The sequence below is a fragment of the Fonsecaea erecta genome, assembly GCF_001651985.1.
Source record: "Fonsecaea erecta strain CBS 125763 chromosome Unknown Scaff12, whole genome shotgun sequence".
In the NCBI taxonomy this organism is placed as follows: domain Eukaryota; kingdom Fungi; phylum Ascomycota; class Eurotiomycetes; order Chaetothyriales; family Herpotrichiellaceae; genus Fonsecaea; species Fonsecaea erecta.
Genome location: NW_017387255.1, coordinates 71,061 through 95,720, shown reverse-complemented (window position 1 = coordinate 95,720; position 24,660 = coordinate 71,061). Strand labels below are relative to the sequence as shown.

Genomic DNA, 24,660 nt, shown 5'->3' with positions numbered 1-24,660 from the left:
TCGGGTCGGGAGGAAAGGAAGAATGTGACAACAAGTAGGCGGGTCGGGAAACAGTGCATGTCCTATATCTATCTTTTTTTGGCGGCGCAGTTGTAGTTTCTTGGGGGCGCAGGCGCATAACCGGCCTCGCACAAGACAGTCTCAGCCGCACAGCACAACGACTACGAAACACTCTTAGAAGCCACCTACAAAGGCCGTGGAGAGCTGCATTTTGTTCCTATGTGACATATTGATGTATTCCCTGAATCACCCGCTCAGGTCGAGGACCACTCTCCCCTGTAACTCGCCCTTGTCCATCCTCTCAAAGGTCTCGGTCAGCTTGCTCATCGGCTGGACCTCGAAATGTGTTTTGACAATCCCCCTGGTTCTCAGTGTCAGCAAACATGATGCGTATTGATGTCGAACAAGGGCATAAGACTCACCTCGACGCCAATTCCAGGGTCTCCATCGCCTCTTTTCTGTTGCCAACCGCGCTGCCCACGATCTTGATTTCCCCAACCAAGATTGTTGCTGGGTTCGCTGTAGCAATCGGCACTGCCTCGCCCTCGGGCACACCCACGCACACCAACGTGCCTCTGAACTTGAGGAAACTCACGCCTTGGGCATAAGCGACGTTGCTCGCTGTGCAGACCACCACGCCCGCAGCACCACCGCCCGTCGCAGTCTTGACGTCTTCGACCAATTTCTTGGTCCCTTCGTCGTCCCGACTGTATTTAGACAAGTCGAGGAACACTTCAGCGCCGCAGTCCTTGACCAGCTTCTCTTTTCCGCCCATGTCGATACCGATCATCCGGAATCCCATGCCTCGAGAGCCGATCTGTAGGGCCAGGTGACCAAGCCCGCCCCCGCCGCCAGGGATGACCACCCAGTCTCCAGGACGCACCCCTTGGTCTATCAACTTCTTCAGAGCCGCGTACACAGTGACACCACCGCACAGCATGGGGGCTGCCATATCGCTCGGGAGTGCGTCTGGGATGGGGGTAACATAATGGGCAGGGGCAATGGCATACTGCTGGAATGTGCCAGGAAAATAGTACCTGGTCCGGAGAGTCAGTACCGTGGTGCTCTCATGTGCCGGCGTACAATGCACAAACGTACCCGGAGATCTTCGCTGAGGTGCAGGAGGCATCTGCGCCCACGAGACAAGGGATGCAGTTCCCGCAAGCAGAGGCAATCCATTTGATACCCACACGGTCGCCAATCTTCACACCCGAAGTTTCGGTGCCAGGTCCCATGGCGGCGACGGTGCCGACGCCTTCATGGCCACCCACCTGACCTTTCTGTGTGGGAGCAGGAAGCCATGCCCATGCATTGCACATCACACCCATGTCCTGTATGGCAAAAGGAAGGTGTCAGGCTCAAACATGGTTCTCGTTCGTCTGTTTGGTTCACCAACACCGAGCGCTTACCGAGTGGCAGACTATGTGGCTGAGTCAGTGCTGTGGTTCTCCCTGGTATCCACGAGGATCAGAGCAGAAGCGTACCTCCTGAGTGCGTTAGGTTCACCAGAACCTCACCAACACCAGGTTTGGGGGTCTCGATCTCCTCGATCTTGGTGGAAATGCTGCCCGGGTTGTCATACACACAGGCCTTGTGCCTGGCTGGTACCTGAACACTCGCCATTTGGAAAAGTGGCACACAGAGTATAACTTGCTGGGAAGGGATTGAAGAGAAGGATCCAAGAGAAGTCAGTTGACACAGACGCGCAGGAAGAAAATAGATAGGGTTTCAGCGGCGGTCATGGCCCAGGATTTTATAAAGGCCTGAGCGGACGCATCTTCTGAAGAGGGGTAACAGCATGCATGCATGCATGCATTCTCAGTGTCTGGACCATCTTCCTTCACTGAAGCCATGCCCCTGCGGGGCTTATCGAGGCAGATCCTCCCTCTCTCACGCACTTGTCCTTGTCCCTCTTATTCCGAACCGTGGTCGACTTGATTGTTCATCTTCGACGCGGTCGAGTCAGTGGGTGTCGTTCCCCTCGACCCAGCTTGCCACATTCGCCCCGGACTCGTTGTCTCGACGTCGCGATAATCCTACGGAATATTCCTAAAGAACTCCAAGCTCGACGCTCCACGCCCCGACCGAGGGATAGAAGCCTCGGAATTATGTGGGGGTAAGATTTCCCCCCTCCCTCCCTGTATACCCCTGGGACCCCTGTATGGTGTATGGGATAGCCAGGTGGATTGTAAGAATACCTACCCCGCGATCGATGACGAGTACAAAAGCACGACTCAGTCCGGGGCGAACATAGGCCGAGCCAGTGGCAAAAATGCAAAGAGACGTCGTGTCAGCAGCTGTCCCTCGTAGCATGCTACCCATTCTTTGCACCAAATATCCAATCGACCGCTTTACCGCGCAGGCATACTCGGCCTTATAACTCTATTAAAAGGCAGGGGACTGAAACCAAGCACCACCATATCAACAACATTACTGCATTAGTGCCAACAAGCAAGACAAGCAAGACAAAGAACGCTGGATAAAGAGTTCACACGCATACCCACTCCATCCACAATTAGTAACGGGGCATAACACGAGGGAGGCATGGGAATCGAGAATCTCGTCCCTTCCACCGGAACCAATCTCAGGCGCACCATCCCTTGCGAGCCGAGGTGAGGCAGCTTCACAGAGATTCCCTAGCTTCCTAGCCTGCAAGAAGGGCCTGTAACCTGGTTTGGTAATCGTGTGGAGCAACCTTGTCGTGCAGGACCGTGTTGATCTTGGACAATTGGGCCTTCGCCTCACGGGTCGTCAACGCTCTTGGCCACTTTTCCGCAATAACATCTAGGGCATCAAGCATGAAATCTTTCGAGACATCCTGGATCAGGCCACGATACAGAGTCGGCACCACTTCAGCACCCGCACCGGCCTCTTCTGTGGACAGGCGTGCGCTGCGTCGAGCGGGCTCAACGTCGTCGTCCCGGTCGCAGACCTTTCCCAACACTTCGAGCAGCAGCATGGTGATGTTGTATCGGCCCGCCTCTATGGTGGCAACACGTGCAAGTGCATGAAGGTGGCTGCAGATCTCAGCAATCTCTGTACGTAGTTCTGCCGCTGTCATACGGCTGGCAGCGTGCTCTTTGTCGGGGTGCACTTTGGTATCATACCGATCGAACTGCTCGTTGAATCGCCTCTGTAGCTTTTGTATAAACAGAAGGGCCCGGTCCCTGGGAGCAATTCTACGCAGCAGTGTCCACGCAGTCTCGTCGTGACACCCCCATTGCATCAGAGTCGCATGAAAGTCATCTCGTATGGTCCACTCAGTGGGCGACCTTTTGGCTTGCGCCTCGGTTATTCTCTCGTAGACGTCGGGTTTGAATTCTTCCGGCAGGACGTGAGAGTCGAACGATGAGATGATATCCCTGACGATGATCTTCCTCTCCTCGAGGGTCGTGTTGTCGAACCCCATCTCCTCTAGCAGCCTTGGGGTGGGACTGTCGTCGGTAAAAGCCAGATGTGAAAACTGTTCGGTAGGGATAGACATTTTGGAGAGAAGAAGCTGAAGACCACAGTCGGTGACCTTGACCTTAAGAGCAAGTCTGTTCCATATATGACGATGGTCGCATTGGGCGCAAGTGGATGGACCGGCAGGTCACACAAGGGCTCAGAGGTCATTAGCGACTGCTGAACTATTGCCTTGATGATAAGAAACAGGCACTGCCATCGATGGACGAACACAAATGACGTTGGAATACTGTGTACGTCCCGATGCGGCCGTTTGATGCTCCGCCATGGAGGAAGGCAAACTTCTTGGTTTGTCTAACCACCCCCAAGCAAGGCCACTTACCACTGCCCGAGCCACAAGCAAACCTTCAAAGCTGCTCTAGTGTACTGACTGTTCTCCAGTGACCCTGGATCCCATGATTGGGGGTGTCAGTGTACCCAAGAGCGGAGGGACTGGAAAAGGGCCAGGGAGGGCGACGAAGTCACGTGACGACCTTGCCCGGCGCTTCTGTCGGCTACCCATTGGACACAGACCGGTGTGCCGCAAGGTCATCGAGAGGTTTAGCGAAGTGGTCCATGCCCGGAATCAGTCGTTGTCAAGCCTAGGTGCAGGGAGTTAATGGGTCAAGTTTGCGGTTGCAGATGATATTGGCTGGCCACCTCTGGATTGGCGATGCCTGAAGGGAAGGCCCGCCGCAGAACGCCTCAGTGACCACTTCCGGAACCACCCTCCTCAGACATTAGGCATTTTGCCAATAGCAAGGCAGACTCAGTGGAGGGGAGCAGTGGATATAGTCCGAGAGATGGTCCCAGAGTCATGAACCAAAGCGGAAGAGGTGATGGATTTCGATCCATGTTCCCCAAGAACGTTGATAGAGAGTGATCGAGGGGATTGCAGCGACTTCCCAACACCTTTCCCGGGGATTTTGCGCTCTGTAGCGTGGATAGGCATCGTTAGTTCCGTCTTCCCCAGCATCATAGAGGGTGCACCTGACGACATAGTGCGAACATGTTCACTCTATTAGGGTTGCAGTTGCTCCATCCGGCACGAGCGGGCATCTAGCCCCCATGCCTCCGTCTGGTTCTCAGAGTACATTGGCCTGGGGTGGTGTGGAATCATAGAGCCAAGCGGAATCCCACTTATGCACGTTGTTGCCGCAAACTCTGTATCGCATCCACATCGAAAGGGTGTCGTCCTGCGGGAGGCCTTTCAGGAAATCATAGTCACGCGCTGTGCAGCCGCACTCTCTTTCGGTCGACATACCTGCGAGCCGGTCGGCCTTCCGCAACCGCATAGTTCAGTAGCTCAGTTATAGAGTCGTGTGATTTGTGGAAAGAGCAATAGCTGGAAATCCCGTGCTTCCGCTATCACGCTCGCAGACATCACGATCCAGAAAGGGGCCGTGGCTCTGATGAGGCACCAAGTAGGTCTTTGTGGTTCCGGCGTCGGATACCATGTCTGGTCTATGGCGGAAACCCTTACCGACAGGCTCATCTCTTCTAGACCACTGCACACAGATCTGAACCTCTCGTCATCGAGCAGACTGCCTAGGCGGGCCTTCCGAATGGAGCATCGATCTTGATCCTGGTTTCTATCAACCTTTGTCAATGCTTATAGCCAGCGTCAAGAGAAAAGTGCCGAACAGGACCTGAACCATGTCAGCAGAGGGGAACGTGTTTAGGTGACGAAAATTGTACTTACAAGAGTGGTCAGCGTGCCGATACACGTCATTTCCCACCCACCGGACAGAGCATACCCACGAGCCATCGCCTTTTGATATCGGATAAATCGGAGTGCTCCCAGACCAGATACCAGAATGGCACAGACATGGAAAACGCAGGATAACGGTACACCGACGACAAAGAAACCCAAATGCGGGTTCGGGTGGAGGCTGTGGTTCAGCCGAAAGACCTGGGCCATGACCACTCCTACCATGGCAAATGCCTGCGCTGTTCGCAAGTACCCAAGAAACGTCCTTTCGTTTGCTATTACAAGTGGGTTAGTCGTGACAGTCGGACGAGGTCATGGGAGGCGTCTGATCTCGGCGGTCGCATCAAGCATATATCCTTACCCAAATGGTCACGACAGGTAACATGAGGGACGCTCATAGAGATATGCCTCCTCCACCATCGATATGCACTTGAGGTGCTCTTGTTTGTGGTTGTTACGGTCAGCCTTGAGCCTAGCTCCAAGGCTTCTTGATCAGAGGGGGTCGCAAGCACCTCTCTCGCGGTTGGAAGATCATTCCGCTGTTGATCACCGTCTGCCTCCTTCGCCTCGTTCGCCATTTGTGTAACTGGACTTTGCACCGAATTTTACAATAGACTCAAATCCAACACTCGGACTAGGATGAACATATGCAAGGATTGAGTGGTATGCGAGGCTCAGGTGCGGGAGAAGTAGGAAGGAAGTCTTGGGACGATGGTGAGGACGTTGACGATCATCGCATCCACGAGCCAGAATGGAGAGCAGCAGGTGCTGGTGGTGCTGTCAGGACGTACGAATGTACGACTTGGAAACAGACATGGGTCTGATAAGTGTCGATCAGGTTTGGGGCATCTCAATACAGCCGTTCTCGAAACCGGCTTCCCTTTTTTCACAAATCTCTTCGTCTTTCTCCAAGAACCGATGTGGAGAGCATTTCTTCAAGTAGTCTAGCAAACGTTTATTAGCAGCCAATTATCGATGAGTAGCACCGTAAATTACGGTACAACTAATCGTATTATAACTGGAATTTATTTATTGGGACGAAGTCTACCTCGTACTTTTCGTTACATACACCGGGAGGCTCAAATTTCAGAGCAGCACAAAAATTCGTCACCTCGGTTTATCGCCGGTCTAGAGTGTAGAAGAGGTCCTAAGACCAAGCGAACCCGGGGCTTTAAGGAATGCTGCTCAATGCACTGCGAGTCGATACTCCAGAAATTTGCCCGCATTGCTACAGCCATATCATGGAGCGCCTTCTGAGCGCCTGGCACCTATAGTTCTTCATCAAGTTTTGCGTCAGCGGTTGGTCGATTCGAAGAAGAATCTCTCAGTCGGCGGCTTAACGGCGACAGTAGCCGAATAGGATCCGTTCAGCAGAGTAAGCACCACCGCTAGTCAAGAATGCCCTACTGGTGATCACGACAGCCACGCGGAATGCGGGAGGCTTAGGCTAAGATCTGTGGTGATGTTTGCGAATGGGCGACGCACCCAGCCGAATTAGGCGTCGATCCGCCAACTCCTGTCAGGGGCGAGGCGCAAGCTGCAGCCCCGCCAACAACAGGCGCAGCGCAGCCAGCTATGCAGCAATAATGGGCTTTTGAAAAGATCTTGCCCTTTTTTCTCCTTTTCTCACTGGAAAGCACCAATCCCTGGTCTCGATCGTCGCCAAACCAAGATACTCGAAGCCACCGTCTACCTAGATGACCTTAGGATGGATAGCATTGGCGCAGAGTCGCGTATCGAAGGAGGCGTACACGCGCCGCTCTGGGGCCACCTTCCTGACCACGCCAGCTTTTTCACGAAAGCTGGTTGAAGTGCGAGATGACACAGGAGGATGAAATACAATGCTCACAGCAGATTTGCATGTTGTCATGCAATATGCTGACGGATATGCCGTTCAATCGCCATGCGGCTCTGCCGTATTAATGAAAGAAGGGCGGAAGAGAGTGAGTACAGGAACGCAATGCGAAAACGGACGATAAGGATCCGGTCCAACGATTGAGAGTACGATAGCTACTTAAGCCCAGCTCCTATAGCAAGACATGTGTGTGCACACACTGTTTGAGATAATGGGTGATGGTAGCCATGCTGGAAGATGGGCGTCGACGAAGATGCTCAGCCAGCAGGCAATTTCCCATTGGCGTTGAAGAAGGGTTCGGGACTTATTTATCGTTTCACCCCGTCGCACCTCACGAAGCACCACAATCGGGTTTTATGGTCACGGCTTTGTCCTCCGGTTTTGATGGCCAGCCCTCCATGTTGTACTCGAGGGAGCTGAAAAGATGCCCTCTTGATGTGCGCGCCCTGAAGATTGACACCTTTACGGCGGAGCTTTCGAAGTTCCCTTTTCTATCCGAAGAGGAGAAGGAGGATCCTCTCACGCCTCAGATATGGGAGAAGCTTCGTACTCCCAGACTTAGACGCTATCCAACATGTCAAAATGTGCGCCTCGAGGAACTTCTCGATGATCATGGAATGGAAGGCTACGTTTTTAAGGTAACCGTAAATGGACGTGGGCCGTTCGTATTGAAAGTGGTACGTTCCTCTTCTAGATATTTTTGGATGAATAGGCTGACACGGTTGAGTTCGTTAGTTCAAACAAGTTTACCGACCCGCTAAGCCTTATATCTGGCCTTTTCTTAGAGAATGTCTATATTACTCAAGAGCAGAAGCCGTAAATGCAGGCGTGTTATCCGGTAAACCGCTGCCACGAGAGCGCGCTCCGGAATCTTATACCTAACGGGACATGATTCGATTTCTACGATCATTCTCTTCCGACCACGATGCTTGGACGCTGGGAAATGAAGACCAGAACAATATTCAAGTCCGTCAGACCCTTTCCGAGATGGATGGTAGTCTAGGTTGGATCAGGCTGGATCGTAAAGACATGAACAAGGTTATCCGTATATGGGGACTGGACGTTAGTTACACGATGAACGGTATTAGGTTCCAGGACAACCCCTTCGGGATCATAAAGAAATTGGTCACACCGGACACGCCGTTAGACAATGGCAAAATGCAGCAGTGGATGCACCTGGCTCATTATATGGGATATAGCCTTCGTGCATTTGAGCGGCGAAACTGGATCGGCCCAGGGATTCTTGTGGATGGTGGTGATGTGCTAACGTTACCGTTCCAAGGGACGTGGCAGACGGCTGCTCAGGCTTACAAAAGGTTCCTTTTAGAGCAAGATTATGAGTAGATGGCGACTGAACACTTAAATCCGTGAGCGTATCACCTCAGCATCAACACATTCGACTTATTTAGGTTCAAGTTTCCTCCGCTTACCACGCTTGTTGTCTTGTACCAACCCAGCTATAGATTCACCTTCGACCGCAAAAAATTTTCCGTGTCTTCGACCAACGCAGGCGGATCGGCAGTCGACCCTGAGATATCGTACAGAAGACTGTTCGGTTGAAGATGCTCGCATACTCGGCCAGTCGAGTTGTGACGAAAGATCTTCCCTTCCAACGACCAAAAATCGAGTGGAGGACAACTAGTCTGAACGAACTTTGGGCCCCTAGGTGCGCCGGCAAGCATGAAGAGCATAAAGAGGGCTTTCTTGACGTTTAGGCCCTTATTACCTTCCCGCCACGAGATGAACTTGGCCTTGATCGGCTGATATTCCACATTTGGGGGTTCATCTTGATAGCTGTGGGTGGTAATCTATAATGGAGCTATCATTGAACTGAGATCAGTGTCGTCAGAGGCGATACGTGCATGGCCCGGAGTTGCAGCGGGGGTTCGTGGGTGTCTTGATGTCGAAAGACCGGGCCCAATAGAATCTCTAGTGGTCAAAAAGTCGGTTACTCCATCCTCAGTAATGACCCAACCATATTATGACTGCTATCAAGACTTGGATTCTTTCGTTCGAGAAACTCTTCGATCGTGACCATGTCTGGTTTGAGATTGGTTTTCCACATGCGTCAGCACCCTAGGAGACTATTGATTAAGAGAATCGAGGGTGGGAGAAGCAGCTTAATCGACTCATTGACTTTTGGAATGAACTGCCAATCTGTTCGAGGATCGAAGACTGTCATGGTGGCGGCTTCGATCTTGCACCTGCGATATTCTGTCCAGCTTCTAACTGCATTATTTCCGATGGCCTGAGTGATGTGGCGCTGCATCCTGTCGATGGTACGAGTAAGTGACCCCAGTCCGTGCCGCCCTTAGACCTCTCGTTGAATACGGTATGGGATCGTATTGAAAGCTTTCATGACTGAATCTATTTGAACAAGCCCACGTAATTGGATAACGACATTCCAATATCACCTATCGATAATTGGCTATTCATGTGCGCAAAGCTATATCTCTTTAGGAAAGGTGGCTACTCCGGTCCTTAGTTTTTCCGTTGGAGAAACACTTGATATGTTTGTGAAGGGAAGCCGGTTTCGAGACCGACTGTACAAGAAATCGTGGGAAAGCAGCATGAAGCCAGCAAAAAGAAACTTGGGGGGGAAAGGGCTAGTGAGGCACCAACCGCAGACAGAAGTACAGCGTAAGTTGCCGAAGTCCATCTGCACCAATTGCGCATGTGCGATGACGATGGGTGACTGCATAGCCGGGAAGGCTCCAGCCCACCAGCCGTAGTGCGCCCAATGCCCAGCCACTGCCATTCTGACTCCCTGTGGAGTGATAATAATTAAAGGACGCCCCGCCTAAACGCCTTCACCATGTCCTCGTTGCCGGATCTTTTTGACCTTGACGACCGATTACGAGGTACTCGTCCCAGCCTCCTCTTTCCCTGCTCCTCCCATCTATCCCAGACACCCATCCTCTCGCATTTCTCCAAAGCATTTCTTTCGTACTCTGTTCTGTGTACCTCGTATATCCTATCCGGAGCTGGAAATCTCGTCCACGAAATCCTGCTTTTGCGCGAATCGCATCTTCTTGCGCTCTCCAATCAGCGTGACCCCGCACCCATTGGATAAATATATTGGGTGACGAAGGCAGGACCGTCTGCGTTGTCCGTTGAGACCTTCACTGTCGCAAAGTCGACCACCATCTACGACGTCGGTGTTTGATCTAATACAATATCGTGAGACAAGATGCTCGGCGGGTTACTCTTCGGCTTTTGGAGGTTCGTGGAGATTGTCACATTAATACCTGTCATTGGCATGCTGGTACGACCCCTTCTTCTCCCCAAGGTACCTGAGTGCCACGTCAAGGTAGACATCTAACTGACAACCGCACTCCAGGCCTGGTTTGTCGATGGCTTCGACGACAACAACCAACTGACGCCATCCTTCATCCTGACCTTGTTCATCGTCTCGGTGCTCGCCTGCGCTTGGGCCCTGGTGACCCTCCTCCGCCTCGGCTCGACCCGCAGATCTGCCCTGTTCGTCGCATTCGTCGACCTCTGCTTCGTGGGCGCTTTCATTGCCGCCGATGTCGAGCTCAGAGGCATCGACGACGCTAACTGCGCCAACTTCACTTCCGGATCCATCTTCATCAACCTCGGTCCCTTTGGCTATTACGGTCTGAACAGCGGGTCGTCATGGGCGTTCCATCTCAACAAGAACTGCGCGATGCTGAAGGCATCCTGGGCCTTGGGGATAATGAATACCATCCTCTTCTTTTTCACCTTCGTTCTGGCCCTCTTTCTCCACCGGCACGAGAGAGTGGTCGTCACAAAGGAGGTCCGGCGGACGCGACACAGCAGCCGGCGGGGTCACTCTCGTTCTGGATCGAGAAGGAGCAGCAGCCGCCACCGATACGTCGTTTAGGTGGGATGAACACTCTGCAAGAGATAGGGACGGGGTGCTATTTCTCCAAGAGGTGGACTGGCTGCAAAACCAGACCTCACGAATTTTCTTTATTTGTGGCGAATATAGGCCGGGAGCGGCTCGGTCTCTTGGGCGACTTGACTGTATTAGCGACGCAGAGGGTTGATTTTGCAAGTGGATCGCTTGGATGCTCGGATGACGCTGTTCACGAGGATATTGATGACGATTTTGGGAGAGCGTATGAGGGACAGGAAAGTGTACAGCATTTCTCTCTCACGAGGCGGAATGGTTGCAAGTCAGACCAAAAAAATTAAAAAAATAAAAATGACGAATCCGTTATATCGGGTGCTTCCTCCCTACGTCGTTCATCCAGCTATTGAGCCCGTATGCTCTGCGATCCTACCCTGGACAGACCGTCAGTGTGGCCATCCTCCTCCTAGGATACAACTCATGATGTTATTGCATGGCATACTCAGTACATTTCGCGCGGGACACTCCGGAGCAGGTGCTATGGTACACAGATAGAGAACGGCGATCGAGTGAGTATTTCGACCTCTATCTCTGTGGGTCTGTCTGTCTGTCTGCTCGCTCTGACAAGCTCCCTTCACAACCGCCATCCCGGATACACAAGTGTCCTCGCGCACACACACACACACATACCGACACACATACGTGTATGAACTCCCAGACCGCATCGACCCTCGGGGCATGTCGTTATTGTAACCTCTCCTTTCTTACTCCCCACGCGCCTCGCCGTACGTTGTGTGCTGTTCTGATTGTTGTTTATCCCCCCACGAGGAGGATCCCTCGCTCTCGCTTCGCCAGCCCAAGGCTGACTGCCACACGATATGGGTGGGTGGGTGACTGACTGGCTGGCTGAGTGTGTGAGGAAACTTGGCTGGCCGCCTCTATTACACCTTGCTCGGCTTTTCGGCGATGGCCTCGACGACCTCGGCGTGTCCGATCTCAGCGTGCTTCGAGTCTAGCGCCACAGGGTCCATGTCTTCATGGTGCACCACCTTCTCGACGGCCATGACGGCTTGGTCGGCCAGAGCTTTGTCCTCGAACACTGTTGGACGAATGTTAGCGGGTACAACGCGGTGATGATCTAGGGCAACGCTCGAAATGGAGGAGAGGAAGAGGAGGAGGAAGAGGGAGGGGGGCAGGGCAGCAAAGAGAAAGGGGAGATCAGTTCAGTTTTGAAAACCCGAGGGCGTTGCAGTGGGCGACACTTACAAAAGGCCAACTCCTCCAGCGTCCGGCCGGCCGTCTCGGGGAAGAAGAACCACACGAAGCAGATCTCAAAAGCCAGCCAACAACAATACGTAATCAGCCATTTCCAGCTGATGTTTTTCAGGCCGATGGGGTTCACGAACGTGGTGAAAAACCCGGCCAGCCTGCCGAACAGTTGGAACACAGAGATGCCGCGAGACCGTTCCGCGTACGGCCACAGCTCCACGAGGTACGTGTACGTCAGGGCGTTGTAGCCGATGTTGTAGCACGGCGCGTAGAGGAAGATGAAGAAGATGGTCGCGGTGCCCGCCGCCGTGTTTGTCCGGCCGGACTCGACGGCCGCGATGGATTGCTGCATGGTCACGGTCCAGCAGATGTAGACGACGAGCAGGCTGCAAGTGCACGCGAGATACATGGTGCGGCGCTTGAACCGGGTCACCAGCATCGCGGCCGTGAACGCACACACGAGCGACCAGCACGAGTTGCCGAGATTGATTTTCTGTTTGAAGATGCTGTCCGTGTGGCCGATCATGGCCAGCAAGTCGCCGAGGTAGTACGAGATCAAGGTGTTGCCCGACCACTGGGTGAAGAGTCCGAGGAAAGACGAGATGAACACACGTCGGCGCATGCCTGCGGACTGCACAACCGACAGCCAAGATTTCCTCGACGCTTCCAGCTCCAGACGGATCGTGGTCTGCATCTGAGCCATTTCGGCGCGTACAAAGTCAGAGTCCCGGTCACCTTCGGCGTGATATTTCACGAGGATGTCGTACGCCTCCTCGGTGCGGTCCTTGGTGAGCAACCAACGGGGGCTCTCGGGCAAAAAGTAGACGCAGCAGATCTGTAACATTGACGGGGCCATTTGCAGCAGAGATGGAATGCGCCAGGCCCAGTTGCTCGCGATGCTGTTCGTTCCGAAAGTGATGCCAGCGGCAGCGATTTGACCTGCCGTTTTCGGCCTGTTAGCAGTGCGAACGGACGACGAAGACTTCCGCTTGGTGGCCACGACCAGAATATTCTCAGCTGGAGAAGAGACTTGCCTATGAAATAGGACACGTTGAATAGAGAGGTCAACACAGGGCGTTCCTTGGGATACCCGAGTTCACCAATCAGAGCAGAGCCAGACACAATGCAAGTCGGTATCCCAAAGCCCAGAATCAGACGGGCGGCGATGTACATGCCAACTGAAGCTCATGTTAGCATGCAAATCACCTAGCAGTACCACAGAACAGAACAGACCATTGCGGGCAAATCCTTGAATGATGGCACCGACGACCATGATGAGGGAGCCGAGGAAGATCGATCCCCGTCTTCCCAGCCTTTCATTGACAATCGGAATAAAAGGGAGAGAGCAGATGGCTCCAAGCGAATATGCAGCGGCAATGATGCCTTTCAATGAGCCTTCGGGGTCACCAAAATCTGCGATCGAACAGATTAGTGTGTTTCTCGTTGCGTACCAGCCGGACAGGAGGTGTACATTCAATCCAAGATGGCACAATCTGGAGGGCATTGATCATTTGTGAATCGAAGCCGGAAGTCAACTCGATGCCCATACATGTCGGAAAGAGCATGAAGTAGAGATATCGCAAGTTCCGCTTCCGATACCAGGGCACCTTGTCTTCCTGGGCAATGCGAGTGAGAATGGGATCGGAAGCCCCTACCTCATGGGTGGCGGGCTTGAATATCTTGGTAGTAGCCATGATGAATACGAGGGGAATCTCAACAGTACTGGGGGCAAGAACAGAAAATTCTTTCCCCAAAGGTGGCCGAGGGGCTCGTAGCTCTTATTTCTATTCTTTGGAGGCAAACTCCAGAAAACAGCCGCCGCCACGACATGGTGAAGGCAAATTTATCCTCGCTTGAAACTTATATCACCCGAGTTGGAGACCGCAAGAAAGAGAGCAATACCTGGCAATGGCACAAGAGGACCAATATGTCTGGGCGGTGGAGCTCTCAAGGTGGAGAATTGGGAATCTGGGGTTTATCGTGGAGGGTTTAGACACGGCAGTGGTCGTCGATCGTCGACGTTATCCGATGATTTTGGTTACATCCACCAGCGACAGCCTCGCACAGGAGCTTTTCCAAAGGTCGACAGTCAGCCCGGAAGCCCTTGGCTCATCCTGTGGTCGAATGACGGCCGACGGTGACCTAGGAACTTCAAGCCACATGTTTCCAGTGTCCAACCAGAATAGACCGAGGGGTCGATCATGAACCTGCATACTTTCCGGTTGCATGATCTGGACTGGCGATGGAGGTTCAAACAAAGGACCATTTAGCCTCAATGTCCAAGCCAAGCAGGGTAAAAGACGAGCCAAGGAAGGCTTTGTGAAGCTCCGTGCTGGAAGCGGATAGCGTCGGCAGGGCAGGATCTCCAAATGCCGTGCATTCAACATCTTGAACGCTTTAAAATCACCTGCGCCGAGCATTATGCCATCCTTTGTCGCGGAGTTTCGGTAGAAGATGGGAACAGGTGAGATACCCTGAAGGCAAGAAATGGCGGATGTTGAAGACGAAGGGACGACTTGGGTAAAGCCAAGCCTCATACCCAGATCTGGACTAGCTCGGCCTGTTCACCCAGGGCCCGAGCACGATTCCAACAGAGTCAACAGAGTGCCATTGCATCCAGGAACTCTGAGCCTGTATCTGGAAGCATAAACGCTGCCATCTTCATGTGCGCAAAGGTACAGAAGGGGGTCTTCCTCTCTGAGGCGCCATATTCTGCATCATGGTGAGATCAGTCAATCGAACGGCGGTGTGGCATCTAAGCTCTGCCCGCACAGATGCGGTAGTGGTTGGCTGCACTGAAGCTCGCTGCTCTAAATCCGGTGCTGAACATGTTTTGACTAAATCCCGTCCAACATTGTCCCGAAGTCGAAGAGTTATCCTATCCCCCGCTGGATTTCCAATAAGTGTGACCGAAAAGGCGACTCGGGATAGGCTGAGAAGAGCATTCCGTCGTCGTCTGCAATATCTCACCAGCTTTGCACCGCCGTCGACGGCTGTATAGAGTTCTTCCTGGCTGACGCTGACTTGAGTCGATGTATGACATTCACGCATTATCGACAGGAAGAGGATAAAAGTGACACATTCAAGATGAGATAAGGGCGGGACTCCGCACCAATCAGAAGATAGTCACGTGACAGGTCTCTCGGTCATCGGAGAAGGCCGAATTCGCCCTCCTCTTCATGACTTTCTCTGTCGTCTTCATCCTCCACCGCTGACCATTTCATCTCGTACTCGTACATCTACAGTTTCTTTTCCTGCCTTTGACTGCCTCGCCATCTCTGAGAAGACAGCACGGATATATTCGACTCTCATTCTGTCTTCTCTAGAGATCAATGGGCGGTGCCGCTACGCCGACTTCAGCCCGTCGATATCGGCAGGTATTTCAGCGATGGCCACCATGATGGACGTTGTGAAAGTGCCTTCTTCTTTGGGAGGGACGCAAGTTCAAGCGGAAATCAACCCAGAAACGGGCTATGTCACGAATATTGACGATATCAGAGAGGCAGAATACCCCCAGCTAAGAGATACGACTTATCTCGACCATGCAGGGACAACGCCGTATGCAAAGTCCTTGATCCAGAAATACGCCGAGGATCTGACAGGGAGCTTGTTCGGCAATCCACATTCCGCCTCAGCGTCGTCTCAACTGTCCTCTCGTCGCATCGACGATGCTCGCCTCCAGGTCTTGCGCTTCTTCAACGCCGATCCCAACAAATTCGACCTGGTCTTCGTTGCTAATGCGACGGCAGCCATCAAGCTTGTTGGGGAGTCTTTCCGAGACCATGCTCCCGGCTTCAGTTATTGTTATCATTCGGAGGCCCATACTAGTCTTGTGGGCGTGAGGGAGCTGGCGACAGGGGAGACGAACTGCTTTGCCGATGACGGAGAAGTGGAGGCGTGGCTGGAAGGGATGGAAAATAAATCATCCACCGTGAAGGCGGATCTGTCACTTTTTGCCTATCCCGCTCAATCAAACATGACCGGCCGCCGGTTGCCCCTGAAATGGACTCAAAGGATACGCGACGCCACACAGTCTCCAGACCAAACCGTTTATACTCTTCTCGATGCTGCCGCCCTGGTATCAACGGCTCCACTCGACCTTTCAGATGACACAACAGCACCGGACTTCACGGCATTGAGCTTCTACAAGATCTTCGGCTTTCCGGACCTAGGGGCGTTGATAGTGCGGAAGTCCTCTGGCGACATCCTCCGACGACGCAGGTACTTTGGCGGAGGAACGGTAGACTCAGTCGCAATGTTAGGCGAAAGCTGGCATGCGAAGAAGATCCCGGCGTTGCACAGCAGTCTCGAGGACGGGACTGTGGCCTTCCACAGCATCCTTGCCTTGCAGACGGCTCTGGACGTGCATAGGAGACTGTACGGGTCAATGGAGAATGTCTCGAGGCATGCCAATTTCCTGGCTTCTATGCTTGAAGATCAGCTCCGCAACCTCCACCACGCCAACGGAAGCAAGGTCTGTGTCATCTACTCTGATGAGCCAGTGCTTTCTTCTGCGCAAGGACCGACGATTGCGTTGAATCTGATGGACAGCCACGGCCGATACATAAGTAACTCGGAGGTAGAGAAACTTGGCATTGTGAAGAACATACAGTTTAGAACCGGCGGTCTCTGCAATCCTGGCGGCATCGCACGCGACCTGGGGCTTTCCACCGACGAGCTGCGGCAGAATTACGCCGAAGGCCAACGTTGTGGGGATGAGAACGACATCATCAATGGCAAACCAACGGGTGCAATTCGGCTGAGTCTGGGTGCGATGAGCAATCTAAAAGATGTGGTGGCTTTTATCGATTTTATCAAAGAGTTCTACGTGCACCACGGCAGACCAGTACAGCCAGTAAGACATTCCTCAGTGGCTGGTCCGACTCCGACGCAGCAGGGTTTTGTGGTAGAGAGCCTCTCGGTCTTTCCCATCAAAAGTTGTGCGGCATATAGAGTCCCTAGCGATGTCCTGTGGGGAGTGGGTCCAAAAGGACTTGCTTGGGATCGAGAATGGTGTTTGGTACACGAGGGCACTAACGTTGCGCTGAGTCAGAAGCGCTTCCCAAGGATGGCGCTCATTCAACCCGAGATCGATCTCCAAAGGAGCGTCCTTCGGATCTCGTTCGTACCCGAGTCGTCGCAAAACAAGAAAACGCTGGACCTTAGTCTGGACTCGCGTCCTGTACGCGCGGGCACCATTTCTACATGCGAACGCACCACCAACAGGTCATCCAATGTATGTGGCGAGAATGTTGAAGTTCACGTGTACACTTCTCCCGAAGTGGTGGAATTCTTCACCGAAGCGTTAGGGGTCCCCTGCACCCTTGCGAGGTTTCCAAACAATGGCACCATCAGACAGGCGAGAGTGCGAGTGCCCGGGATGCATCGTGGGAAACAAGCCACCGAGGTTGGAAAATCAATCGCCTTGTCCAATGAAAGCCCCATCTTGCTTGTTTCTCGTTCCAGTGTGAACCGCCTCAATGAGCAGATCAAGCAGAACGGTGGCGTCGGCAAGGCTGTCACAGCCGACTCTTTCCGTGGCAATGTGGTCATTGCTGAAGAACTTGAACGGGGACAGATGGAGACGCCATACATTGAGGATGAGTGGACAGGCGTACGGATTGGAGAGAATCCCGCGAACGTTTTTGAAGTTCTGGGGCCATGCCAACGTTGTCAAATGGTCTGTGTAGACCAGAAAAACGCACAACGGAGGCAAGAGCCTTTTAGTACCCTGGCGAAGACGAGACGAAAGGAAGGCCGAGTTTGGTTTGGCATGCACATGTGTCTGAAACCGTGTGGCGCGATAGAGGATTTGTCTCACTGCCCGCCTGTTCGCATCAAGGTTGGAGATCGAATTACGCCATGGACAACAAGCTGAACTGGGGTCCAATATGAGGAAGTGTTCGGCAGTGTGGCACTCAAAAAAGTCTGGATTGAGACCCCCTGTCCGAAGTGGTCTGGGGAAGAAAATGTATTTCAGATGTCGTCTTGCCAAACTCGAACGGTCTAACCCTCCGGAGGTTTTGGAAGAATCATCACAGTAGCAGCGATGGAGGACTGGACCGACGTACCAGAAAAGAGTGGATCAAGACCGGCGTATCTGCCGTTTCTGGCCGAAGCGCACAATCTGGAGGATTTGGGCGTGCTGTGGAACAGACAAGGGCTCACTTATTACCTTTTGCCAAACGACATATCTGACATAATAGCGTTAGAGGTTAGGATGAATACCCAGTGCCTCCGTTAAGAACCTCTCAGCAGTTCAATGTGATAATATACCACGGGAATGGCAGCTGAGGCCGATTGAAGATCTGCAGTGACTACCGAAACGTTGTTCTGTGGGAAGTCCGTTGGACAATGCAATTGTCGTTAATCTGGCTAACGCGTTCGGTGCTTGTCGTCTGGTGGTAATCGGCGAGTTCGGGATTTAGATGAAACCGGCAGCTTCCACTGGCTCATGTGTCGAAGGAAGCCCAGCAAGCATGGGGAGGTTGGAGAGCTAACAAGCCACCAGACTACCTAGGAGAGAATGACTGCGGGCGCGGCGGGGATATGCCCTGTTCCGCTCGCTCGTTCGGCAAATTGTCAGGGCTCAAGAGCCTGCATGCGAATATTCGCACGAGGACTTCACGACATGGGTTGCGGCCACGCTCGGTGGTCTTGAAGGTGTCTCACCGAGTACCTCGTATTGGGTGTTTAACACAGGTGACCTTATTCTGAGAAAATGAAAGGCGAGGCCTGTGTGCGGTCGACACCGCCTTTGGGAGGAGGCCGAAAAGCATTCACCCCAAATGGCTCTGTGACGTCCGGCTTGCTTCTTCGCGTCATATGCGTGCGCAGGTGTGTGTGTCTCATTATTATTCACGTTGAACCCTGGGGGACTGCGTACAGTACTCGTGAAGGACAGATTCACTCACGAGTAATCAATGGGTTTGTCCGCTAAGAGGGGCGAAGATCACAACAAGAGGGGAGATCGGGGAATTTTCGTGAGACTGGCGACTCGAACGCAAGCTGAGCGTTAGCATGTCAGCCACGGTACCTGAAAGCCTTGTCCTCCTATTATTTGTTTCCAGTCATGAGGTGTGGAGGAGGCCTTTTCCGGCGTAGTGGACGCCACCAGGACCCAAGGACGACTGAGGATTTATGGAGTCGAGTCGACAACCTGGCCGAAACAGGACGGCACCTTGACGATTTGGGAGGCACCATTCGAAGCAGAAAATGGAGCAGAGCTGGACTCTAACCAACAGCGACCAAGAGCGTGTGACATTGGTTGCGAGGGTTCACCAAGGGCTCACTCACACAAGGTTGATTAGTGGTATTGGTGGTGGTGGTGGTGGGTTGCGGTGGACGTGCTGTCCCGAGTACGAGGTAGTTGGAGCTGAATGAGGACGATTGGTGGAAAGAAGCACCAGTGCCAGCGGCACTACGCTGGCTGGCTGGGCACTTACCAGCCACCAAGGCAGCCACCGATGCCATGGCGTCATTCGGAAGCTGGGATCCAAGGAGGATGTATGTCAATCGGTATGCCAGCAGAGAGGAGAGAAAAGGTGAGGGTGAAGTGCGAGCAAGGAACGAACACCCATAATACAAGTACTGAGCTGGGTGTGCACTATGCCTAAGTAAGTGTGAAGGTAGCGAGGTAGGTACCGTACCTCCCGGGCCCCGGGGGCCCAGGGACAAGAAACCTAGGGAGCCTTTTATGGGCAGTGTAGATAGGTACTTTGTACGAGGTGCTGGAGGCAAGTTGTCATGAAGCGGCCCCCAAAACAAACAGGCTGCCACAAGCCTCCTCAAACCTGCAGCGGGCGCCCGTTCCTGGGGCCGAGGCGCGTCATAGGGCAGCGTCACTGGCTGAAGCTCCTCATCACTGCCACACTGCCACTCTGCCACTCTGCCACCTCTGCCACACTTTGCTCTTCGCAGGGACGTTTGTCAATCAATCCTCTTATTCACGAATCATCTCTTCTCGTCCCAAAACTTTGAGGGCTGATCTTTCTCCTCCCATCGGCCACATCTAAACCGTCCAAAGTCAATCAAAAGGATCCCACCGTCAATCAGTGGCTCAAAGCCCGAAGCGACACAGGGGTGGTGGTGTTACGGGGTAGTCCTGCTCCCCTGCACTACTTACTCCTCGTCCTTGACGCCACCTGTTTATCTTTTTTGCGTTACGATCTTCGAGCCGCTTGTGGCCACCCCGGCTAAAGAGAGACAAGTTAAAACGAATCCACGTCCAGCTTCCTGCAGCTCTTAGCTGCCAGGGCCTCTTGAACCTGCCTCTTTTTCTTCCCCCCAGTCTCCGATCCCACTTGCGTACCACGATTCGGTTTGCCTGCGCCTCTTTTCCTTTTTCATCATCCCCCTGCTCTCCATCTTTCCGTCGAACCAGACAACACACTGGTTCCGGAGCATCCTTTTGAACAAGTCAAAGTCCAGTCAAAGTCCCACCAGCTAAAGCCCCAACCCATTCCAAGCAGAATCCACCAGCCAGGGTGTACCCAAGAGCCAGGACCCTTTTATTAGTTCGTTCAGCACGGGCCTGCCTGCCTGAGCCACTCGACCTCTCCTCGTCGCAGCTCCACCCGAATACCGTCACCACTTCCATCCGCCGCCCTCGACCACTGGGCCGGTTCACAACCACACGAGCCCGTCACTCATCTTTCTATTCCTTTCCCACTCGGCTGGTCGCGAGCCGTTGGGTTAGGAAACCATTGCGATCAAAAGTCAAAAAATCTGACGATCTGACACCAAAGAGCCTCTCATATTCTCGAAATTTGACCCCCGCTCCCCATCGCGATTCATCAGATTGCAGTCAACCAAACAGTCAACGATCCTCGTCATTTCAATTCGGCTATCCCGTTGAGAGAGATCCCACCTGCTGCCAACCATTCCAAAGCATTTACTCCGTCCAGCGCTCACCTCGCTTCGGCCAAACAAGTACCTGGCTACCAGTTATTCCACTGCCCTCGTCGCCTCAGTCCCTCTCTTCGCCCTTTCCCGTATACGACTTCAGCAGCTGCGAAAACCAGAACGACCTCTCCTGCGCCGCAGATCGGCCATATTTCTGTCGCATCCAGTGGCGCGCAATTCCTTGACCATTTCCCCTCACCGTCGAAAACCGACCTTCTGCTCCTGTCGCCTTTTCGCACTTTCGTTCTCTTCCTCACTTGGTCCCTTGGAACTCGGTCGAAGCCGCTCATTGAATTGAGGTCGAAGCTGTCCATTTTCCCCAACGCCTAAGAGCACGCATATTTCGAAACGTCTCAGCCTCGCCTTTCGAATCCAGTTCGCACTTGAACCCTACCAAACCGCCGAGAAACTGGCCAACCACAGGCATTGCGCCTCCATAACATGCTGCGCATCGCTTTTTGCCTGGTGTATAAGAGATAGGGAGAAGAAAAAGAAAGAGATTCGTCGGCGTCTGCTTGCCGACCTGTCAATCCGTACAATAAGACAGCCTGCTCTGCCGTGAGGCTGAAAACTGCCTCGTGCTCAGCCCACCTTTTTGTTCCAGCTCGGGCAGTCCAGCACGGTCCAACCTATGCGCCCTGCAAAAGGTATGCCATCCTCAAGCGTCAGTAATCATGTCGCAACTCCCATTGCTCTCCCTTCAAGCCTCTGAATAGTCCATGGCCGCCTGTTCCCAGTCTCTATGTCTCGAAGCATTGCCTGACACGACAAGAGATGTGGAATGCACAACCTTGGGCTCAAGAACCTTCGCGCTGACTATTTATGTAGGCTACGGTGAATCTTGTGGCTTTAGATCTTGTTGATGGCTGAATCCAGCCCAGATCCGCAAATATCCCCAGAGCATTCTGCTCCTACATCCCCCACGTTCGTTAGACCACCTAGCTCAGCGCAACGCTTCTCAAAAGCCCGGGCCAGCTCGCGCGACGACTTTGAAGAGTCGTCGAGACCTGGCAAGAGACCCAAGCTCGAAAGCCCTCTCATGACCGCCGCAGCCGCTTTCGCTGAGGCACAACAGCATACATCTCCATCTAAGCTTCCGCCGACATCTGGGACAAGTCCGAACCCGCCTCACGAAGCCCGAAACGCGCTCATGGGCGCAAATCAGAATGTGACGAGCAAAGCCCCCGAGCCGATGTCTGACATCCCTTCCGATCCCGCAACCACCGTCAGCGAACCACTAGCCATCGTTGCAGAAAATATTCAGCAACCGACTGGGTCTGTTCCGGAAGGCTCTGTTTCTGGAGACAACCATGCAGCGCTAACCAGCCCCACGAGTATGTCGAGTGGCGGGACGCTGGGAACCCTAGAAGGCATGCCAGCCGTCTCGGGAATGACCACCACAGTGGGTAGTCCGCTTGCGCTCGAAGAAACAGTCCGTCAGGTCGTGAATGCAGAGGCAGGCTCTACCTCTCCCGGCGGTGTTGCAAAGTTGGGGGCGCTCTCGTATCCGACCCCATTCTTACAACCACAAGGAGCGGAAAACGCTGCTAGACGAGGGATGAGCTTGCCTCATTCCGGTACACGACAAGGTACAAAATCTCCTTCCAGCAAAAAGCACAGATGCCCCTACTGCGCGACCGAATTTACTCGTCATCACAATCTGAAGAGCCATCTGTTAACACATAGCCAAGAAAAACCCTACGTCTGCTCGACCTGCTCCTCGCGCTTCCGGCGACTCCACGACCTCAAGCGACACACCAAGCTTCACACCGGCGAAAGACCCCATATTTGCCCCAAATGTGGCCGCAAGTTTGCCCGGGGCGATGCTTTGGCCCGCCATAACAAAGGGCCGGGAGGTTGTGCCGGACGGAGATCCAGCATGGGCAGTTTTGGTGGGGAGGAAGAGGCTGACGCGGACGAATCGATGGAGGGCGTGGTGTACGGCGAACCTGAACCTCTCGAGGATGAAGAGGGCAATGACAAACGACCGGGTATCCGCCGACAAGCACCCTCGGGAGACGACACGCTGGACGACCCTGCTCATACATCTCGCATTCCGAGTACATATCCTCCGATACAGGGCCGCCCTCCTGGAGGGATCGCCAGTGGTCAGTATCCCCCTCGGTCTGGGTTCAACCAACAAGGTGCGGGTCCCAGCAATGCCCCCGTGCCTTCACCTGCAGCAATGCCATTCCCCCCCATGTCTGGGTCATCCTCCAGCTCGCGGCCCTCGGCTCCAGGCACCGTCTACCCGCAGAATCCCATGACAGAGAGCCCAAAGCCGCTTTCGCCTGGTCAAATGCAGAGGGGTGGCCAGGTTTCTGGAGGTGATGGCAGCATCGGTCGGAACCGTTCGCCCAGCACGACCTTTTATCCACAACCGCACGCCCGGTCTGGCGGAGGTTCGGGTTCCTCTCTGGGTGTCCCTTCGAGCGGTCCACAGTTACCACCTCCCCATGTGCTGAACCCGCCGGATGCGAGGTATACGCTGCCCAGTCAAGGTGGGCCGGCGCATCCTCCTACTCAGCCTAGCGGACCGCCTACCCACATGAGTGGCAGTGGTCCTTTATCGTCACACAGCAACAGTCTATCGAGTCACGGTCATTCCGGACATGGCAGTGGAGAAACGTCCAAGGCCATGTTTGCGCAAGAGGAACGGCTCTGGGCATACGTGACGAGCCTCGAGCAACGGATCAACAACATGCAGGAGGAGATTAATTCATTGAAGCAACAATTGGCCAGCGCCACACAGCAACAACAGCAACGGGTTTGAAACGTCTTTCAAAATGATACAGAGCACTCTTAAGCAACAACGATTTTGCTCGCCAACCAAGCCAGCCGGAACGGGAAAAGTGAATATGACCTTACAGATATTGCCCGGGCTCGATGTGGAGTTCGAATACGAAAAGTGAAAACATGGCACAGTCAAAAAAGCATTAGGGAATGCTGCCGGGGTTTTATCCGATTCTAACATTTTTGCTTGGGCATGTTACAGATACCCCTCGTGTTGCATCTTTATTCTTTCCCTCTCTCTTTTTAGCTCATTTTATTCGACGGAGCATCGCGGGTTCAAAGAACAGGCGTTCTCTGCGTGTGCACGGTCTTTGGCGTTGAGGCAAGACGGCGGGTTGGAAGGGGCTGTCGACACATAGGCACAGAGCAATGTGACGGCACCATGATGATCCCAGTGCTCGCGACGGGGAAAACAGGCAAGGACAAAAACTGGTTAGGGACGGGGCGGGAATGAGTTCATTGAATGATGGGCCAGATGATTGTGTTTGTTGTGCAACTTGTTCTACACCATTGTGTATATGTACATTACGGATCTCTTTTTACACCCCCAACAACCAAAGAGTGGCCAAAGGACCGCACGGAACCTGGATTCATGCTTGCCACGGGAGGGCAGTTGCATCAGGAGAGGACACGGGGCACCTGGAGCAGGGAATACAACTGTTTAGACACAGGAAGTATGTGCATCATGTTCGTTTAGCAAATAGGACCCTTGGAATGCACCACCCTGGAGTCCTCCTACGGGCCTCGAGGAGCTGTGCCGAGCATCCATCCCTCTCATCAAATCTAGTGCAGCTATAATAAGACAGGGTGGTTCGGTGTGCCTTGCTTGTGATGTCTCCCAAGCTA

The 24,660-nt window shown here is 53.4% G+C and overlaps 7 protein-coding genes across 7 annotated transcripts; 4 read left to right on the top strand and 3 right to left on the bottom strand.

The window, feature by feature from the left end:
* Positions 1-246: 246 nt before the first annotated feature.
* Positions 247-1,623, bottom strand: AYL99_10596 (hypothetical protein; the record flags this gene model as incomplete). Its single annotated transcript, XM_018842102.1, has 5 exons — positions 247-361; positions 423-1,037; positions 1,099-1,331; positions 1,410-1,420; positions 1,485-1,623. 5 exons carry the CDS (start codon positions 1,621-1,623, stop codon positions 247-249), a joined length of 1,113 nt encoding a protein of 370 aa, XP_018688263.1.
* Positions 1,624-2,644: 1,021 nt separating this feature from the next.
* Positions 2,645-3,484, bottom strand: AYL99_10595 (hypothetical protein; the record flags this gene model as incomplete). Its single annotated transcript, XM_018842101.1, has 1 exon — positions 2,645-3,484. The coding sequence occupies one exon, from the start codon at positions 3,482-3,484 to the stop codon at positions 2,645-2,647; it is 840 nt and encodes a 279-aa protein (XP_018688262.1).
* A 4,513-nt stretch (positions 3,485-7,997) lies between these two features.
* Positions 7,998-8,354, top strand: AYL99_10594 (hypothetical protein; the record flags this gene model as incomplete). The annotated part of the gene is made up of 1 exon (XM_018842100.1): positions 7,998-8,354. The coding sequence occupies one exon, from the start codon at positions 7,998-8,000 to the stop codon at positions 8,352-8,354; it is 357 nt and encodes a 118-aa protein (XP_018688261.1).
* Positions 8,355-10,200: 1,846 nt separating this feature from the next.
* Positions 10,201-10,878, top strand: AYL99_10593 (hypothetical protein; the record flags this gene model as incomplete). Its single annotated transcript, XM_018842099.1, has 2 exons — positions 10,201-10,275; positions 10,351-10,878. The coding sequence occupies 2 exons, from the start codon at positions 10,201-10,203 to the stop codon at positions 10,876-10,878; spliced, it is 603 nt and encodes a 200-aa protein (XP_018688260.1).
* Positions 10,879-11,789: 911 nt separating this feature from the next.
* Positions 11,790-13,811, bottom strand: AYL99_10592 (hypothetical protein; the record flags this gene model as incomplete). Its single annotated transcript, XM_018842098.1, has 5 exons — positions 11,790-11,947; positions 12,115-13,151; positions 13,208-13,295; positions 13,351-13,530; positions 13,589-13,811. The coding sequence occupies 5 exons, from the start codon at positions 13,809-13,811 to the stop codon at positions 11,790-11,792; spliced, it is 1,686 nt and encodes a 561-aa protein (XP_018688259.1).
* Positions 13,812-15,505: 1,694 nt separating this feature from the next.
* AYL99_10591 (hypothetical protein) lies at positions 15,506-17,995 on the top strand (the record flags this gene model as incomplete). Its single annotated transcript, XM_018842097.1, has 1 exon — positions 15,506-17,995. The coding sequence occupies one exon, from the start codon at positions 15,506-15,508 to the stop codon at positions 17,993-17,995; it is 2,490 nt and encodes an 829-aa protein (XP_018688258.1).
* A 3,888-nt stretch (positions 17,996-21,883) lies between these two features.
* Positions 21,884-23,794, top strand: AYL99_10590 (hypothetical protein; the record flags this gene model as incomplete). Its single annotated transcript, XM_018842096.1, has 1 exon — positions 21,884-23,794. The coding sequence occupies one exon, from the start codon at positions 21,884-21,886 to the stop codon at positions 23,792-23,794; it is 1,911 nt and encodes a 636-aa protein (XP_018688257.1).
* Positions 23,795-24,660: the final 866 nt, after the last annotated feature.